General features: G+C 36.9%; 1 protein-coding gene across 1 annotated transcript; it reads right to left on the reverse strand.

Moving 5' to 3' along the window:
- Positions 1 to 1535: 1535 nt before the first annotated feature.
- LOC123532085 (uncharacterized) lies at positions 1536 to 16779 on the reverse strand. The gene is made up of 5 exons (XM_053524758.1): positions 16597 to 16779; positions 15147 to 15401; positions 10425 to 12137; positions 3878 to 4065; positions 1536 to 2172 (listed from the first exon to the last, which is right to left on the reverse strand). Exons 3-5 carry the CDS (start codon positions 10488 to 10490, stop codon positions 1659 to 1661), a joined length of 768 nt encoding a protein of 255 aa, XP_053380733.1. The 5' UTR covers positions 10491 to 12137; positions 15147 to 15401; positions 16597 to 16779; the 3' UTR covers positions 1536 to 1658.
- Positions 16780 to 18777: the final 1998 nt, after the last annotated feature.

Raw genomic sequence — 18777 nt, forward strand, 5'->3', positions numbered from 1 at the left:
AACCAGAGGGCCTAGAGCTTAGATATTTCACATGTAGCATTGCCTAGTGGACCTCTACAAAATTTGTTCAAATCATGACCCCTGGGGTCAAAATTGACCCCGCTTCAGGGGTCACTTGATTTTACATAGGAAAATCTTCAAAAATTTTCTAAAAATAAACCAGAAGGCCTAGATCTTAGGTATTTGACATGCAGCATTGCCTAATAGACTTCTACAAAATTTATTCAAATCATGACCCCCAGGGTCAAAATGACCCCGCCCCATGGGGTTACTTCATTGTACATAGAAAAATCTTCAAAATTTTCTAAAAATAAACCAGAAGGCCTACAGCTTAGATATTTCACATGTAGCATAGCCTAGTGGACCTCTACAAAATTTGTTCAAATCATGACCCCTGGGGTCAAAATTGACCCCGCCCCAGGGGTCACTTCATTTTACTTAGGAAAATCATTAAAAATTTTCTTAAAATAAACCAGAAGGCCTAGAGCTTAGATATTTCACATGTAGCATTGCCTAGTGGACCTCTACAAAATTTGTTCAAATCATGACCCCTGGGTCAAAATTGACCCCGCTCCAGGGGTCACTTGATTTTACATAGGAAAATCTTCAAAACATTTCTAAAAATAAACTGGAAGGCCTAGATCTTAGATATTTGACATGTAGCATTGCCTAGTAGACTTCTACAAAATTTGTTCAAATCATGACCCCTGGGGTCAAATTGACCCCGCCCCATGGGGTTACTTGATTGTACATAGAAAAATCTTCAAATTTTTCTAAAAATAAACCAGAAGGCCTAGAACTTAGATATTTGACATGTAGCATTGCCTAGTGGACCTCTACAAAACTGGTTCAAATCTTGACCCCCCAGGGTCAAATTGACCCAGCCCCAGGGGTTACTTGATTGTACATAGGGAAATCTTCATAAATTTGCTAAAAATAAACCAGAAGGCCTAGATCTTAGATATTTGATATGTAACATTTCCTAGTAGACTTCTACAAACTTTATTCAAATCATGACCCCGGGGTAAAATTGGCCCCGCCCCAGGGGTTACTTGATTTTACATCGGAAAATTTTCCAAAAAATTTCTAAAAATCATCAGTTTGACATTAGAAACATGTAGCTCATATTACTCTGGTGAGCGATCCAGGGTCATCATGACCCTCTTGTTTTTCATTTTTAATTTTCCATCAATATTTATAATCAACATGTGAAATTTTGTTTCCTCTCCTGTTCCCCCGCACCCACACACCCTTAAAAAATAAATATATATACATATATATATTTCCATTCCTTTTATTTATTTTTTTTAAATGTTCAAACCTTCAACATGTTAAGTTGTGACTGCACAAGCCTTGCCCTCAGTCATGTTCAAGATATCTTACCAGTGTTCTCATAAGGACATCTGTTTTTTTAAGTTCAAATGTACATGTTAAACAACAACACCTGGTGCCAAACCACTCAAAGACAATATTTCGTTCCAGTTAAACTTAAAGCTCATATTTCAATTAACTGCATTTTATTTTAAAAGCTAAGCTTATTACAGTAAGCATATCCCATTCAAAATAAATTCTTTAGTCAGGATCAAAGTATCATACATTTATTATGTACTCTTTAATTAAACATTTGTTTTCTGTTAAATTGATTTTGACTAATGAAATTATTTGCTTCTTATTAACATCCTTAACTTTTTGCCGGATATATTTTTTTGCCATTCCTCACCATAAACCCTTTTGGCGGGGGATACCAATTCATCGAATTTGCTTGTTAATTCAGCATCGATCCGTGGTAAAAATGTGTGATGCAAAGCGAATACATGAATTTCATTGTTTTTATCTAAAAGTTTGTAATCTTCCATATGATAAAATAGTTTATAAAATTTATCCAACACTTTGGTAAAGACATCTCTCCATAAGCGTTCAATTCTTTGACTGTGTGTAGACTGGCCGCTAATAGCACTTCCCCTATTTGGTCCCAATTCTGTATTCATAAAACGTCTAACATGTACATACTCTCCACCATTATCTGTACGTATTCGACTAGGCAGACCATGATCAGCAACACTTCGAAGAAAGAAGACGAAACTGGTCTTGGCTCGATTGTTTGATGAGGCTCTCAGGAAAGTAACAAGCCTTGAAAACCCATCAATACCTCCATGGACAACAAATCGCCACCTGTTATAGAAGTATAAATAAAGGGAATTCCTATATTTTTATGCGCATCTTTTCCGCAGCAGACACTATTTATGGAAAATTGAAGAGAAGTCAACATTTGTTGAAACATGTGACAGACAATCTTAAATATCATGTATCTTGAAACAAATAACATTTTTAAAAAGTTTTATCAGTAATCATTACTAATCAAATGTTGATACTTGTTTAAGTTGTATTGACATGTATCAAGCAACTTGCCATTTGTGGCTGTGTTTTGGCAGCGCATCTTAATACAAAGACAGTAATGTCCATATAATGTTAGATAACTAACTTTGTATTGATACGATAGATACGACAATATCTCCTTTCAGATCATTTGGTATTCGAGTATAGAAAGGATTAGGGATTTTTTAACATTTTTTTACCTTTTAGCAGACATAATCAATTTGGTCAGGTTCGCGACATTTTACGCCCGAACAGGTGTTGTATTAAGCGGTCTTAACATACTTTAGCATGGTGACCCATACATTTATAGGAGTATGATATCAAGAAAGTACATGTATATGAGCCGCACCATGAGAAAACCAACATTGTGGCTTTGCGACCAGCTTGGATCCAGACCAGACTGTGCATTCGCTCAGTATGGACAGGATCTATATGCTGTTCGCTAACGGTTTCTTTAATTGCAATAGGCTTTGAAAGCGAACAGCATGGATCCTGACCAGACTGGGCGGATGCGCAGGCTGGTCTGAATCAATGCTAGTCGCAAAGCCACTATGTTGGTTTTCTCATGGCGCGGCCCATTGTTTTTATTTGTTCATTGTTTTCAGCACACTTTTTCCTGTCATAAATTTGATAAAAATCTATGAAAGGAAACATTATAGGAATTCTCTTTAAGATTGTAACTTCTTAACCAAAGGGTATATAACGCAAAAGGAGGCAAAAATAAAATTTAATAATGCTTAGATTTGCTGATCTGATGAGCAACATTTTCATTATTGAATCCGCTGAAACAAACGAAGCCAAATGACATAGTGGATCGTAACTATTTGTAGTAAACAAGTTAGAAGTAGGCAGGTGATGCAGTTGGCAATAATTTAATTGCAGAGATTTCACTTCAAGTTATATCGTCAAGGTGTGCACCAATGAACTGCAGGCTATTATCAAGACCAATTTAAGTTTAGCTATTTCTTTATGACAATTTCAAAAAATTGTGTAAAATCTACATCGTTCAAATTTTCTGGGCATAGAGCTAGGGACCTTGGTGATGTGATTGTCTAATAATGGTGAACATTTCTGCCAAGTTATTTCATAATGCATGAAGTTGTTCTGGCGGGATACGAAAAGTGTATCCTGTTTTCAAACTTTGACCTCTACATGTGACCTTGACCTTGAAGACGGGAGTTGACACATCGTCTCATGATGGTGAACATTATTTCAGAATCCCTCCATGCAGGAAAAAAGTTACGGACAAGAAACGAAAAATGAACCCTTTTGACCTTTGACCTCCAAGTGTAACATTGATCGTGGTGTTACGGATCTGGGCCTTGTCTCATGATGGTAAACATTTGTGACAAGTAATACTAAATAAAAGAATGTACACAAAGAGTCAAAGTTATGGAGCGGAAGGGAAATTGTCGGACGGAAGGACGGACGGACGTGCCCAAAACTATATCCCTCCGCTTTCAGCGGAGGATAATAAGGTGTAACATAATTATGTGTGTACCTTCTTAATGCATGATTGGTGTCTAAATGCCACACTGCATTTGGTGAAGGAACGGAATACCGCCTGCGTTGAATAACTCTTGACCAACGTGAAGCTGTTCCAACAGGATCAGCTTCTCTCAAAGCAGCTTGAACTCCATTTCTTTGGGTAATTATTGGTGGGTGTCGTGTACGAAGGATTGCAGTAACCTTTAATACAAAATCATTGGTATATACACCCATATAGTTTTATAATCGGTCACTTTTGTAATTGCGATAACTTGGATAATATTTGAATTACACGGATTTGTTCCTCTAATATGCTATTTATTCGTGATGGTAATTTTCCATTAAAATGGCTTAACGAGTTTCACGTTTATTGGCATAATGAGCAAAAAAAATTTGCCTTTGGCCATTTACAAATTATAAACAAGAAATATGACAAAGACAATAAGCACAGCAATAAATTACAAAAAGAAAATATACAAAAATAGTTCAGTTTAAGAAACAGTTATAACTTCCAGGGTGCTATTACGGATTTCAAAAGCTTCTTTAATAAACCGAGTCAAATTATACAATGTTTTTTTTTTAGACGGCATTAAAATATTAAATTTATTAATTGGTGGCCATGATATATAATTTAAGTTTTTTCTTCAGAATTGCGAGTATTTAGTACAGCATAATAAACAAGAGCTGTCGGAGGACAGCAACGCTCGACTATTTAACAGCCTTGTCGCTTGAATGAATAAGAAAGTCGAAAAAGGGGCATAATTTAGTAAAAAAGTAAAATAGGGTTATGGAACCTGCATAGTGCTTATCAGCTCATGACAGTGGACAAGTGTATGAAGTTTCAATCCATTCCCATTAGTGGGTACTGAGATACCAGCTTACATATAAGAATTTAACCCAAAAACTCCTAAGTTGAAAAAGGGGCATAATTTTGTAAAATGCAAAGTTGAGTTATTGACCCTTTGCACTGCATGTCATATCATGACAGTGAACAAGTGTGTGAAGTTTCAATCCTTTCCCAGTAGTGGATACTGAGATACCAGCTTACATACAAAAACTTAACCAAAAATTTCTATGTTGAAAAAGGGGCATAATTTTGTAAAAAAGCAAAATAAAGTTATGGGACCTGCTTGGTGCATGTAAGATCATGACAGTGAACAAGTGTGTGAAGTTTCAATCCATTCCCATTAGTGAGTACTGAGATACCAGCTTACATACAAAACCTTAACCAAAAAATTCTAAGTCGAAAAAAGGGGCATAATTTTGTGAAAAAGCAAAATAGAGTTATGGAACCTGTGTAATGTAAGTCAGTTTATCACAGTAAATAAGTGTGTGAAGTTTCAATCCATTCCCACAAGTGGTTACTGAGATACCAGCTTACATACAAAACCTTAACCAAAAATTTCTAAGTCAAAAAAGGGGCATAATTTTGTAAAAAAGCAAAACAGAGTTATGGAACCTGTGCAATGTAAGTCAGTTTATCACAGTGAATAAGTGTGTGAAGTTTCAATCCATTCCCACAAGTGGTTGCTGAGATACCAGCTTACATACAAAAACTTAACCAAATCGGGACGCAGACGCGGACGCGGACGCATGGGCGAGTCCAATAGCTCTACTATTCTATGAATAGTCGAGCTAAAAATGATATTCAGTTTCTGTGACATTTGCATTACACATTTTACATAATCTGTCAGTTCTATCAATCCCTCTAAATCTATCCATTTCAATATCTAATCCAGTGAGCTTAATCTTAAGCGAGACAACTCAATAGGAAGAGAATCATTTTCAATTTTATCCAGGTAATGTTTGTAACAAAATGTACTTTTAAATTTCTTATAATAGTCTAATTTATAGCTATTATTAACCCTTATCATGCTGGACACGAGTTTGTCTTTGCGACAAGTGCAGGTCAAGATCAGCCTGCAAATTTAACAAGAGCTGTCACAGGAGACAGCGCGCTCGACTATTTCGATGCTGGATAGTAAACTGGGCACATCTGAGGAAACTAGAGCTGTCACTGGAGTGTTTAATGACTCCAACTGTGGATGAAGATATTGCACAATAGCCTGAGTCTATGTCAAAAATATCAACTGAAAGTATTTTAGAGAGGTAAAGATAAAATGTATCAATACACTATATAAATATATCATAAGCAAAAAGGGGCATAATTCATTAAATATTGGTGCCAGAGTTATGCACCTTGTGTCATATGGTGTGGGTGATGATGTTGAACAACTTAAGTTTGAATTAAATCCATTCAATAATAACAGAGACAGAGTGGAAGTGCATCAAAATTTTAACCTAAAATTCTAAGTAAAAAAGGAAATATTTCATGAAAAATTGGTCCCAGGGTTATGCACCTTGTGTCATATGATAAGGGTAATGATGTTGAACAATTGTTTAAGTTTGAATCAGATCCATTCAGTAATAACAGAGATAGAGTGAAAGTGCATACAACTTTAACCTGAAATTCTAAGTAAAAGGGGAATAATTCATGAAAAATTGTGCCAGAGTTACGCTTCTTGTGTCATATGATGTGGGTGATGATGCTGAACAAATATTTTAAGTTTGAATAAAATCCACTCAGTAATAACAGAGGTAGAGTGAAAGTGCACCAAACTTTAACCTGAAATTCTAAGTAAAAAGGGGGAATAATTCATGAAAAAATGGTGCCAGAGTTATTTACTTTGTGTCATATGATGTGGGTGATGATGTTAAACAATTTTTTAAGACTGAATCAAATCCATTCAGTAATAACAGAGATAGAGTGAAAGTGAAAGAGTCAAAACTTTAACCTGAAAATCTAAGTGAAAGGGGGGATAATTCATGAAATATTGGTGTCAGAGTTATGGCCCTTCTGTCAGATGATGTGGATGATGCTGAGGAATGAGTATTTCAAGTTTGAATCAAATCCATCAAGTAACAACAGAGATAAGTTGAAACAAGAGGACCATGATGGTCCTGAATCGCTCACCTTTTCCCACATGACCCAGTTTTGAGTATGATGTCGTTTTTTTCTATTATTTGTGACCTTATTTTTGAGCTCATGTGACCCAGTTTTGAACTTGACCTAGATATTATCAAGATAAAAATTCTGACCAATTTTCATGAAGATCCATTGAAAAATATGGTCTCTAGAGAGGTCACAAGGTTTTTCTATTATTTGACCTATTGACCTAGTTTTCGAAGGTACGTGACCCTGTTTTGAACTTTACCTAGATATCATCAAGGTGAACATTCTCACTAATCTTCATGAAGATCTCATGAAAAATATGGCCTCTAGAGAGGTCACAAGGTTTTTCTATTTTTATACCTACTGGCCTAGTTTTTGACCGCACGTAACCCAGTTTCGAACTTCGCCTAGATATCATCAAGATGAACATTCAGACCAATTTTCATACAGATCCCATGAAAAATATGGCCTCTAGAGAGGTCAAAAGATTTTAATAATTTTAGACCTACTGACCTAGTTTTTGATCGCAGTTGACCCAGTTTCAAACTTGATCTAGATATCATCAAGATGAACATTCAGACCAACTTTCATACAGATCCCATGAAAAGTATGGCCTCTAGAGAGGTCAAAAGGTTTTTTTATTATTTGACCTACTGACCTAGTTTTTGAAGGCACGTGACCCAGTTTCAAACTTGACCTAGATATCATCAAGGTGAACATTCTGACCAATTTTCATAGAGATCCATTCATAAGTATAGCCTCTAGAGAGGTCACAAGGTTTTTCTATTTTTAGACCTACTGACCTAGTTTTTGAAGGCACATGACCCTGTTTCGAACTTGACCTAGATATCATCAAGATGAACATTCAGACCAATTTTCATACAGATCCCATGAAAAATATGGCCTTTAGATAGGTCACAAGGTTTTTCTATTATTTGACCTACTGACCTAGTTTTTGACGGCACGTGACCCACTTTCAAACTTGACCTAGATATCATCAAGATAAACATTCAGACCAACTTTCATACAGATCCCATGAAAAATATGGCCTCTAGAGAGGTCACAAGGTTTTTCTATTATTTGACCTACTGACCTAGTTTTTGATGGCACGTGACCCATTTTCGAACTATATCTAGATATCATCAAGGTGAACATTCTGAACAATTTTCATGAAGATCTCATGAAATATATGGCCTCTAGAGAGGTCACAAGCTTTTTCTATTTTTAGACCTACTGACCTAGTTTTTGACCGCACGTGACCCAGTTTCGAACTTGACCTAGATATCATCAAGATGAACATTCAGACCAATTTTCATACAGATCCCATGAAAAATATGGCCTTTAAAGAGGTCACAAGGTTTTTCTATTATTTGACCTACTGACCTAGTTTTTGAAGGCACATGACCTAGTTTCAAACTTGACCTAGATATCATCAAGGTGAACATTCTGACCAATTTTCATGAAGATCTTGTGAAATATATGGCCTCTAGAGAGGTCACAAGGTTTTTCTATTTTTAGACCTACTGACCTAGTTTTTGATGGCACGTGACCCAGTTTCAAACTTGACCTAGATATCATCAAGCTGAACATTCTGACCAATTTTCATGAAGATCTTGTGAAATATATGGCCTCTAGAGAGGTCACAAGGTTTTTCTATTTTTAGACCTACTGACCTAGTTTTTGATGGCACGTGACCCAGTTTCGAACTTGACCTAGATATCATCAAGATGAACATTCTGACCAACTTTCATAAAGATCCCATGAAAAATGTGACCCCTAGAGTGGTCACAAGCAAAAGTTTACGGACGGACGGACGCACGGACGCACGAACGGACGACGGACGACGCGCGATCACAAAAGCGCTAAAAAGAGAATGTGTAAAAAAACTTTAACTAAGGTGGGGACGCGGAAAGACGCCGACGCCGGGGCGAGTAGGATAGCTCTCCTTATACTCCGTATAGTCGAGCTAAAAAATAAGATCATGACCTGTATTAATTGCCATTCAGTCACTCAGTATTGTTTTTGGTAAGCGCCCCTTTTAACAGTAAATGGTACTGTACAAATTGAAAGATGGACAAGTTGATAATGGAAATTTAGCAGGGTAAGGGTTAATTAAGTGAACCATTCCAGTCCTGAAATATATTGATCTCTTAATCTTCTTTTTATCATAGGAAAATAATTAAAATCTTTATTGAAATTATTCAAAAGATGTGAAAAACCCAAAGTAAGAGAGCATTATGACGTCAATTATGGCGTCAAGTTGCCGCATGACGTGAGAAACATTACTCCTCGGGAAAATGAGTCCAGCATAATATTTATTAAAATATTTCAATGAGCATGTAGGAATGAAAACAATCAAAGCCTTCTTGTGATTTATCGTCTAATTTACCACGGTTCATCGTTCGGATGCTGCAGTATTTAACCACTCGTGCTAACGTCCTCGTGGTTCAATTCCTACGCATCTAAACTCTGAACCATGGTAAATCAGACGATAAAGCACTCGAAGGCCTTGATTATTTGTTAATTATATAATGATGAATGGTCAGATTTCATTATATTTAACCAAAATTTAACAGATATCTCCTTTGCTACAACTCCCCAGTATACCATACACAACATTATTAGGTGTTTTTGTACGTACACCTAGTATATATTTACAAAATCTCAGGTGAGTTCTATCTACTTCAGTATAATTGTACACGCCCCAAATTACAGAACCTTATAAAAAAAAATAGGTGCAACCATTGTATCAAACATCTGCAGCTTTAATTTTACATTCATAATTACACGATCAAATAATGAAAGTAGATTGTGATAAGCCCCTTTGGTCAGACAAAGTTTTAACAGCCCCTAACAAATTGCCAGTATAAAGAAATTTAACACCTATATAAATAAAATGATCAACAATTTCAACCTTTTCATCGTAATGAAGAAATCGATATCATTATGATTTTGATTTTGCATGGTGGTATACTTTATTGTTTTATTTTCAGCGTAGTCTTAAAGCCCTGCTCCGCGGCTATTCAAATTCTATTGTGTGTATGCAACCCATGATTACAATAGCTAACAGTTAACGGCCTCGTGCCACACTTTGGCATGCAAAACCACAGGCATTTTATATAGAATTTTATATAAAATAGACTCTATTTTGACAGGCGTCACTGTTCATAGTCAGGATTTTCATGCTTTTTCAGTGACAATTTAAGGTTAAAAGGTAGGACTGGAGCAGGTCTTTAACGAAATATATAAAAATCATAGGTGATCGATTATAAATGCCTATGAGTGTATAATATAAGATAATTGATATATAGTTACATTTCTTATTTATACACTTAAAAAGTTAGTTATTAAGATGTGAATAAAACACCTAAATAAGGCTATCATTTAAAAATATTTTTGTTTGTTACATGTCCGCCTTCCTACTACTAAAATTTAGCCTACCCGCAAGTTTTGTTCAATGACTTTCGGACCTTATTTTTTAGCTTATAAAGGCAATGATCCATATGCAAATAGAGATACAACTCTTGTGCGTGTTGCAATTTTAATTAAAATATCTGCCTTTCATTTTGTTCTTTATTTACAGAAGTAGTATAGATTTATAGCTTACCTCTTCGCTACCAGAGTTAGGATTTTCTAGATTTATGCCGGTGTAATGAAGTATTTCGACCCCCATTGAATAACGACCCCCCGGTCATTATTCTATAGAAAATGTGACTCCTTTCCTGTAAAATATTGACTCCCTTTATAAAAAACTGACTCCCTTCGAAAACTCTATAGAATAACGACCCCCCAGTCATTATTCTATAGAAAAACTGACCCCTCCAAGTAAAATACTGACTCCCTAAAGATGACTCCCTTCGAATCTCATAGAATAACGACCCCGGTTATTATTCTATAGAAAAAGTGACTCCTTCCATGTAAAACACTCACTGCTGAAATTACTACATTCGAACTCTCATACAATATCGATTCCCGGACATTATTCTATTTAAAAAAGTTACTCTTTCCGTGTAAAACACCGACTCCTAAAAAGACTTTCGACGAAAATATCTATTAAAAAGTGATCCCCATCAAACCAAACGGACAATTTTACTAGATCTACAACTCTAATACCCTCCATTGCCAGTAGTTAACCTTTTGATTGTACTACTACTACTGGTGCCGCTACTTCTATTGCTATTACTACATGTACTTCTTCTTCTTTTACTACTACTACTACTACTTCTACTACTACTACTACAAATGCTACTACTGATACTACTATACCTGCTTCCACTAATATGTCTTGTACATCTACTTCTTCTTCTCCTGCTGCTGTTGTTGCTGTCACTTATTCCTCTGATGCTGCTGCTGCTGCTGCTACTGCAACTGCCACTACCACTGCCACTACTACTACTACTACTACTTTCTATTGTTGCCGCTACCGTACTTTACTGCCACTGCTAAGGATTGCAACTTCTATTAATACTAAGTTCTATGCTAGCAGTTTCTTGTGCAGTTTTCTTCTGAAGAATTGCTTCATACCGAAGTTTGCAGGGATTATTGACACTGGTGTGTTTTGTGAACGTATTGTGAATTGTTATTTTCCTGAAAAAAAAATGTATACACCGAGATACAGCGTCTAGAAATAGAATCCCTTTTCCAGTTGCGGAATGCTCTGATTTCTATGTCAAGTGATGGTATCTGGGGCTAATGGTCAAACGGAAGGACGGACGGACGAGGGCAAATCTATATGCCCCGTCCCCCGAGTGGGGGCATAAAATGCAGCAATTAGGTCTTAGATACATGAGTTATCACTAAATTTGACTAAATGACCGGGGGTCGTTTTTTTTATGGGAGTCAATATTCTTCGTGAGGTTCAGTTTACTTCACGTGGGGGAGTCATAGTACTATGATCTGGAGGTCATAATACTATGACCGGGGGGTCACTTTTTCTATAGAATAATGACCGGGGGGTCATTATTCTACGGGGGTCGAAATACTTCATTACACCGGCTACAACATCTCTCAGCTCTTCATCAGATATATTAGTGTATCTCTGGCGTACTTTTGCAATGTTGTGTTTTGACATATGGTTATATATAGTTTGGCGACAGCTTGTACCCAGTAATCTACTTTTAGCAATCTCCGTAACACTAAATCCTAACGAAAACAAGGTATGCAACTGTGAAGCAGTTATGTCATATGCAGAGGCCCCAGGTTGAGTACCAGCAATTCTTGAACACAGAGTTGAACTTGTTTCGTTGGCACCCAAGTCAGGTTGTGTTGGTACATCAGCAGTTTGCTGTTGGTGGATGTATTCTCTCAATATATGGATCACCTAAAAAATGGACACATGTGACAAAAAATATAACGAAGAAAAACACTTACTGTTCATCATAATTTATATAAGGTAGTTAGTTAGAGACTTCTCTGACGTTTTTTAAAAGCATTTTAGAAGTCATTTTACGTTATCAACACTATGTCTTACATAACCAAAGCAGCTTAATAAGAATGCCACTGTAAGTTACATTATGTCTTGTATAAGTGTGACCTTCACCTTGGCACTATGGACCTTTATGTTGCAAACAAAACGTGGTCTGGTTATGGTAAACATCTGTGCTAAGTTATTTCGAAATCCAATAAATGTCAGGGTTATTGATCTGCCACGATACTGTGGTGCTTTTAAAATCCATGCAGATGTTTTGAAGGTATGGTCCAGACACGAATGTCTGACAGAAAAATTTGACGTGTAAGTGCGACCTTGCCCTTACAGAAGCAAGCCTCTGTGGCGTACATGCTGCGTATTTGCTGTGTATATGCCGCGAACACAGTAGTACGCCAGAGGAGTACATTTTACATACACCGCATGCCGCGTACATGCCGCGTACTATTTCGAGGAGTACACAGCATGTACGCAGGAGGTCACTAGTACACTTCAAGTACGCAGCACAGACTCTGAAAATTTAAGGAGTACACTGCATGTACGCAGGAGGGACTTGTACAAGAAAATAGTACACTGCATGTACACCGCAGATACTTTGAAATTTGTGCAGTACACTTCATATACGCGGGAAAGACTTGTACAATTTCTTTGGCATTTATACTTAGTTTTTTTTTTTATAAGTTAAAGTCTGAAGTAAACTTCATATATGCGGGAGGGACTTGTTCATTTTCTTTTGGTGTTTATACTTTGAATTTTTTTAGGTAAAAGTCTGAAGTACACTTCATGCAGGAAGGATTTGTACATTTTTTTTTTTGGAAGCAAGAACTTGATTTCCGTGTAACTTTTATCTTAATAGCATAGAATAGTTCAGATTACCGGTATTCTGAACAATGAAAATTTGCCGAACTATTTGCAATGTTCATTTGTGAAGCTTACATCTTAGTGATTTCTGAGCTGCACCTTGCATGCAGTGTAAAAATATATTCTTTTTCATTTTGAATTAATCCTGGAGCTTTCTAACTTGGATAATTGAAAAGCCTTATTTGAACTTCGTTGCATTACATTTTGTAATACATGAAATAATTACCAAGATAATGTCTCAATAGTGCCCGAATCAGAAGAATTAATAGCTCTCACTGTTTTTTGAATACTCTTAAGCAAAACACCATTCTATCATGTTTTATAAAGGCTTTAATGCTCATTATGTTAACTCATTAAGGCCTCACCAAATTAAAAAGTTGTTCATCGGATTTGCCGCTCGTATATTTTCAGAACGTTTTTGGCTAATTGCGCTCGCCCCATTGGAAAAAATCAATCCAAAATTTTTTGGTGCGCTACTTTTTACGGACGTAAAAGTGTATAAATGCTTATTTAATTCCAGTCCTAGATTTTCTCAGATGGATTTTAATCAAAATAAATACATACTACGCACACATCGTCTATAATAAATCATAATACTTATATTTAGTTGCATTAAAGTTGTTTCCCCTTGATGCAGTTACGCCATTTTCTTCAAATGTTTACCAAATTACATGCTACAAAAATTGATTTATTTCATTGAAAAGTGGATGGAGAAAAGCATACTAATTTATTTGATAACATCAATCTACATTATTTTGGTAAGGGTAAGTACTTATTGATGCATGTCACTTATTTTTTTTCTGTTTTTTTCTGTCCAAATGATCAGCATTTGCATACGAAAGTTGGTGGGGTAAGGAATTTACATTATCACAGCAGTTTCGCCACAAGAGTACACAGCATGTATGCAGCAGGAGTACACAGCATGTACGCCGCAGGACTCGGGCCAGGAGTACACAGCATGTACGCCACAGGAGTACACAGCATGTACGCCGCAGGAGTACACAGCATGTACGCCGCAGGAGTACACAGCATGTACGCTGCAGGGGTAGTACACCGCAGGCTCATTTGCATGTGAAAAGTGTATGTGCCGCGTACATGCTGCGTACTATTTCCCGCATACTAAATTCCTCCAGCGTACATCCTGTGTACTATGTAGTCCACAGCATGTACGCAGCAAGTAGTACGCGGCAGAGCTCATTTGCATGTCAAAAGTGTACTACAAACGTACTATCGGTGTATGTGCGGTGTATATCCTGCGTACTATTGATTTCAGTACACATCATGTACGCATCATATATGCTGTATGTACACAGCAAGAGTACGCAGCAGGCCTTTTTCTTCTGTAAGGGTGACCTTAGAACAACGCACCAGGATCTTGCGCGCGACAACTCTTACCCGAGATATTTGACCTATATGCGTGACCTTGACCTATGAGCGGACCTGGGTTTTGCACGCGATACATCATCTTTTTATGGTGGTCACTTTTGCAAAGTTGTTTTAATCCATGCAGGGATTTGGAAGGTACGGTCCAGACTGACTGCGGACTGACGGACAGACAGAAGGAAGGACGGTGCGATTACTGTACACCTTCGAAATCCAAACACAACAATAAAGTGTAAATACAAGGACGCGTACAGATGTTAGTTCTATAGAAAAAATAGGGGTCGGGTGCAGAGGTGGAGGAGTTAGAGGACTGTCATATCTCACACTGCACTGGGTGCATACCAGATCAGTACCCTATAACTTAATTTCGCGGACGAAGAGGCGGACAAATGAGCCATGCCATGAGAAAACCAACATAGTGGATTTGCGACCAGCATGGATCCAGACCAGCCTGCGCATCCGCGCAGTCTGGTCAGGATCTATGCTGTTCGCTAACAGTTTCTCTAATTGCTATAGGCTCTGAAAGCGAACAGCATGGATCCTGACCAGACTGTGCGGATGCGCAGGCTGGTCTGGAGCCATGCTGGTCGCAAACCCACTATGTTGGTTTTCTCGTGGCACGGCTCAAATATAAAGACGAGATACTTATTTTAGGCTTACCTGCAGCAAAGAATTTTCAACAGGTTCATACAGTCCCACCGGTATCCTTGTCCTAATTCTGTTGACATGTCTCATAACAATTTGCAACCTGTCAAGGGCGTTTTGGAATGTTGTAACTACATGCTCCAACTTGAATGTCATTAGCACATACAAACCGTTGTAGATCATGTAACTATGTAACAGTTTTGAAACTTCCTCGAAGAAATCACTAAGTGTCGCGACAGAGGAACGTTCAGTTCGATCCGGTAGTGGAGACTGAATAAATAAAAAAAATAATACAAATATGAGAAGACGAAATATGCCCACCATTTTGTCTCTTCAGAAAAAAATGTAGTTTCTTGATTCCCATTTGGATATAGGGCATACGGTTGTGATTGGCTATGCTCGTAAATCACAGATACTGGTGCTAAAGCATAGTTACAAATCGATAAACACGGTTTTACGAAGGTAAACTGTAGTTCACGGCCGTAAACCTAGGTTCACGCTCGTAAACATAGGTTTACGGCCGAAATTGATAGTTGATTTCATAATCCTAGTATATCAATCGTAAACCATGGTTTACGTTCGATAAACTAGGTTCCTCGATTGAACTATGAATTTCGGTTGTTATCCTATGTTTACGACCGTAAACTTGGGTTTACGAACGTGAACCTACGTTTACGAGCGTGAACTATGGTTTACGATGTTATCCTATGTTTTCGCTCGAAAAAATAGGTTAGTATTTGAAAAACCTGGTTTTACGTTTGAAAAACCTGGTTTATCGGACGTAAACCTAAGTTCACACTCGTAAACCCAAGTTCACGTTCGTAAACATAGGTTCACGCTCGAAAATATAGGTTCAGGTCCGTAAACTATAGTTCACGGTCATAAACATAGGTTCACGTCCGTAAACATAGGTTCATGGCCGTAAACCCATGTTCACGCCCGAAATTCATTGTTGATTCTATAATCCTAATATATCGACCGTAAACCATGGTTTACGTTTGATAAACTAGGTTTTTCGATTGAACTATGAGTTTTGGTCGTTATCCTATGTTTACGATCGTTATCCTATGTTTAAGCTCGTAAACCCTGGTTCACGCTCGTAAACCATAGTTTACGAATGTAACGATCCGTTATTTCATTCTAGTCCTACCCTCTTTAATAGCTGTACTTTATTAATGTTTATGTTCCCCCTCCCATGTTGAAAATAGCACTTGTTGTTGTTGATATTTGTTTCTAAATGTAATTTCACTCATTTTATTTGTAATATGATGTACATAGATATGCATACTTTTGATTACAGATTTAATTTTTACTGTGCATCGTCGTCCGCGATCAAAATATTCATGGAAGTTTGTGCTTGAAATCGGCAGTATTTATTTCTAGCGTAAATGCTAGATTTCCGCTATTCAACTGATTTACGCTTCTTTCAACCGATACATATCGATAATAAATGTGATTTACTTACGAAATATTCCCGAAATATCCTTTCATAATGTGTTTGTTGCTTAAAATCGTTAAATAAAAGTGTAATTTCAAGTCACTTCCTGGTTTTGGAGCCGCCATTACTGCGCTTCACTCTCACGAGACGTGACGTCACAAGTATCGGAGTATAAAAGTGGGAACGGCGCGAAATTCAAAACAATACCGAACAAGGACGGTATTCGTGCGGTACACCTACCAACACTACCAACGTAAAATTATATGTTAAATATACCAACTGGTATCAATACCAATGCCAATTTAAAATCTACCATCTAGTTCAGAAAACCAAATCTGGTATACAACCATGAACAAAGAAGAGGTAATATTCTTAAAATAAATAAAGTGTGGAATTGGTTTTCCTTGTTTCCATCTCCAGCATCATCGTATACCAATTGGTATCGTATACCAATACCCGTGTTCTTTACCGTACATACTCATCTATCAAACTTCATAAGATTACTTATAGTATTATAATATCCTTGAATTGGTATTCAGTGTTAAACATTATAAATACCAATAGATCTATTGGTATATACCATTTGGCGTAAATACCAACAGTGAGTTACAGTGTAAAATATCTTAGAATTTGTGTTTACAATGGAAGTCGCGCTATATGTGTTTATCTAGTGATCGTAAATTTTAATAATCAGCTTATCTATCGTTGATACCAATTGGTATCATTGGTATCCGATACCTGCGATACCAAATACCAACGGTGTGTTACAGTGTACACTTTATTATGGACTTGTAATTCTAAATCGTTGTGTTAGATACGCGTAGTGGTCTATTATGTTTAAGCAGCAGTGATACTATTTGGTAAACAATACCAAATTCACATATTTACGTACTTCAATATTAAAAGCAACGTTCGGAGTATTATATCTATACCACTGAACAGTGATAGTTTATTTAACTTGATTCCTTACAGTGTATTTATTAACTGACGAGTAATACTTAGTGAATTTCATATTCCGGGGAGTTTTATCCCTGTGTTCCTAGTGCTGATTTCAAGTGTTACTTATTTCTAAGAAGTGTTATAAAATAGTGTGTGTTTTCTTTAAGCTGAAGTGTGTGATTAAAGGACAAGCTAAAGTTATTTATGGTGCTTAACTTTTACAATTACGGACTAAACGCGATGCACAGATAACATTTTACTGTTATAGAAATTGTCTTTATAGCATATCATTATACTTTCGTTTTTACGCTATGTATTAATACGTACATTATGTAATGCCATGCTAGTGTTCTTCTATAGTTAATAAAAGTTACAGTTAAACTTTAAAATTGCCTCCGTCATATTTACCCATAAATTAGATTATATATGAAAAACACTTTCGGTATTTGCCAAAAGCCGGGCCCAGGCGAACTCACGTAGCACCCTTTCTAGAGCTAACAGGCCAACGCTCGACGAGGGGGTTCGCTACACGAACGTGAACCTATGTTTACGACCGTGAACTGGAGTTTACAATCGTGAACCTACATTTACGAGCGTGAACTATGGTTCACGGCGTTATCCTATGTTTTCGCTCGAAAATATAGGTTAGTATTCGAAAAACCTAGTTTTACGTTCGAAAAACCTAGTTTATCGATCGTTAATCCTAGTTTTTCGACCGTGAACTAGGGTTCACGTAATTATTGGACAATTGGCTTGCCATACGCGTACCTATATATTTACAAGTGCACGCGTAAATATTATACTTGGGCGTATATTTTACGCTTGGATCCGCAATTCTGGGTGCTCGTTTATAGGGACACGCATAAATACGTGCATGCGTAATTACATATGCATGTATATATACACGCAGCTGCCTCGGTTAGAATTTGAGGAGCAAAAAAAAAAGGGTAAAAAGTAGGCCTATCACACTGATGAAAAATTCAGTTACAAAAATTCAAAAAAGTATATTAATATGAGTCGAATATATCAGAATATCATTTGCCTCATTACATCCTTGAGGCAAGGTGAGGTATAAATCCTAGCAGTCATATTGATAGCCTTGTCAGACCCTAGCACCACCCCCAGTTTGCTTATAAGTGACCTATACTCATCAAAGTTAAACCCAATTGTTTATTGTCATTATCAAATTCAAACCCCAAAACGCACAAGAGGCCACTATTTCATACCGATATTTCAAAATTTTCCAGGGGAAGAGTCCCCTGACACCAC

This window comes from Mercenaria mercenaria, chromosome 15 (genome assembly GCF_021730395.1).
Source record: "Mercenaria mercenaria strain notata chromosome 15, MADL_Memer_1, whole genome shotgun sequence".
NCBI lineage: Eukaryota > Metazoa > Mollusca > Bivalvia > Venerida > Veneridae > Mercenaria > Mercenaria mercenaria.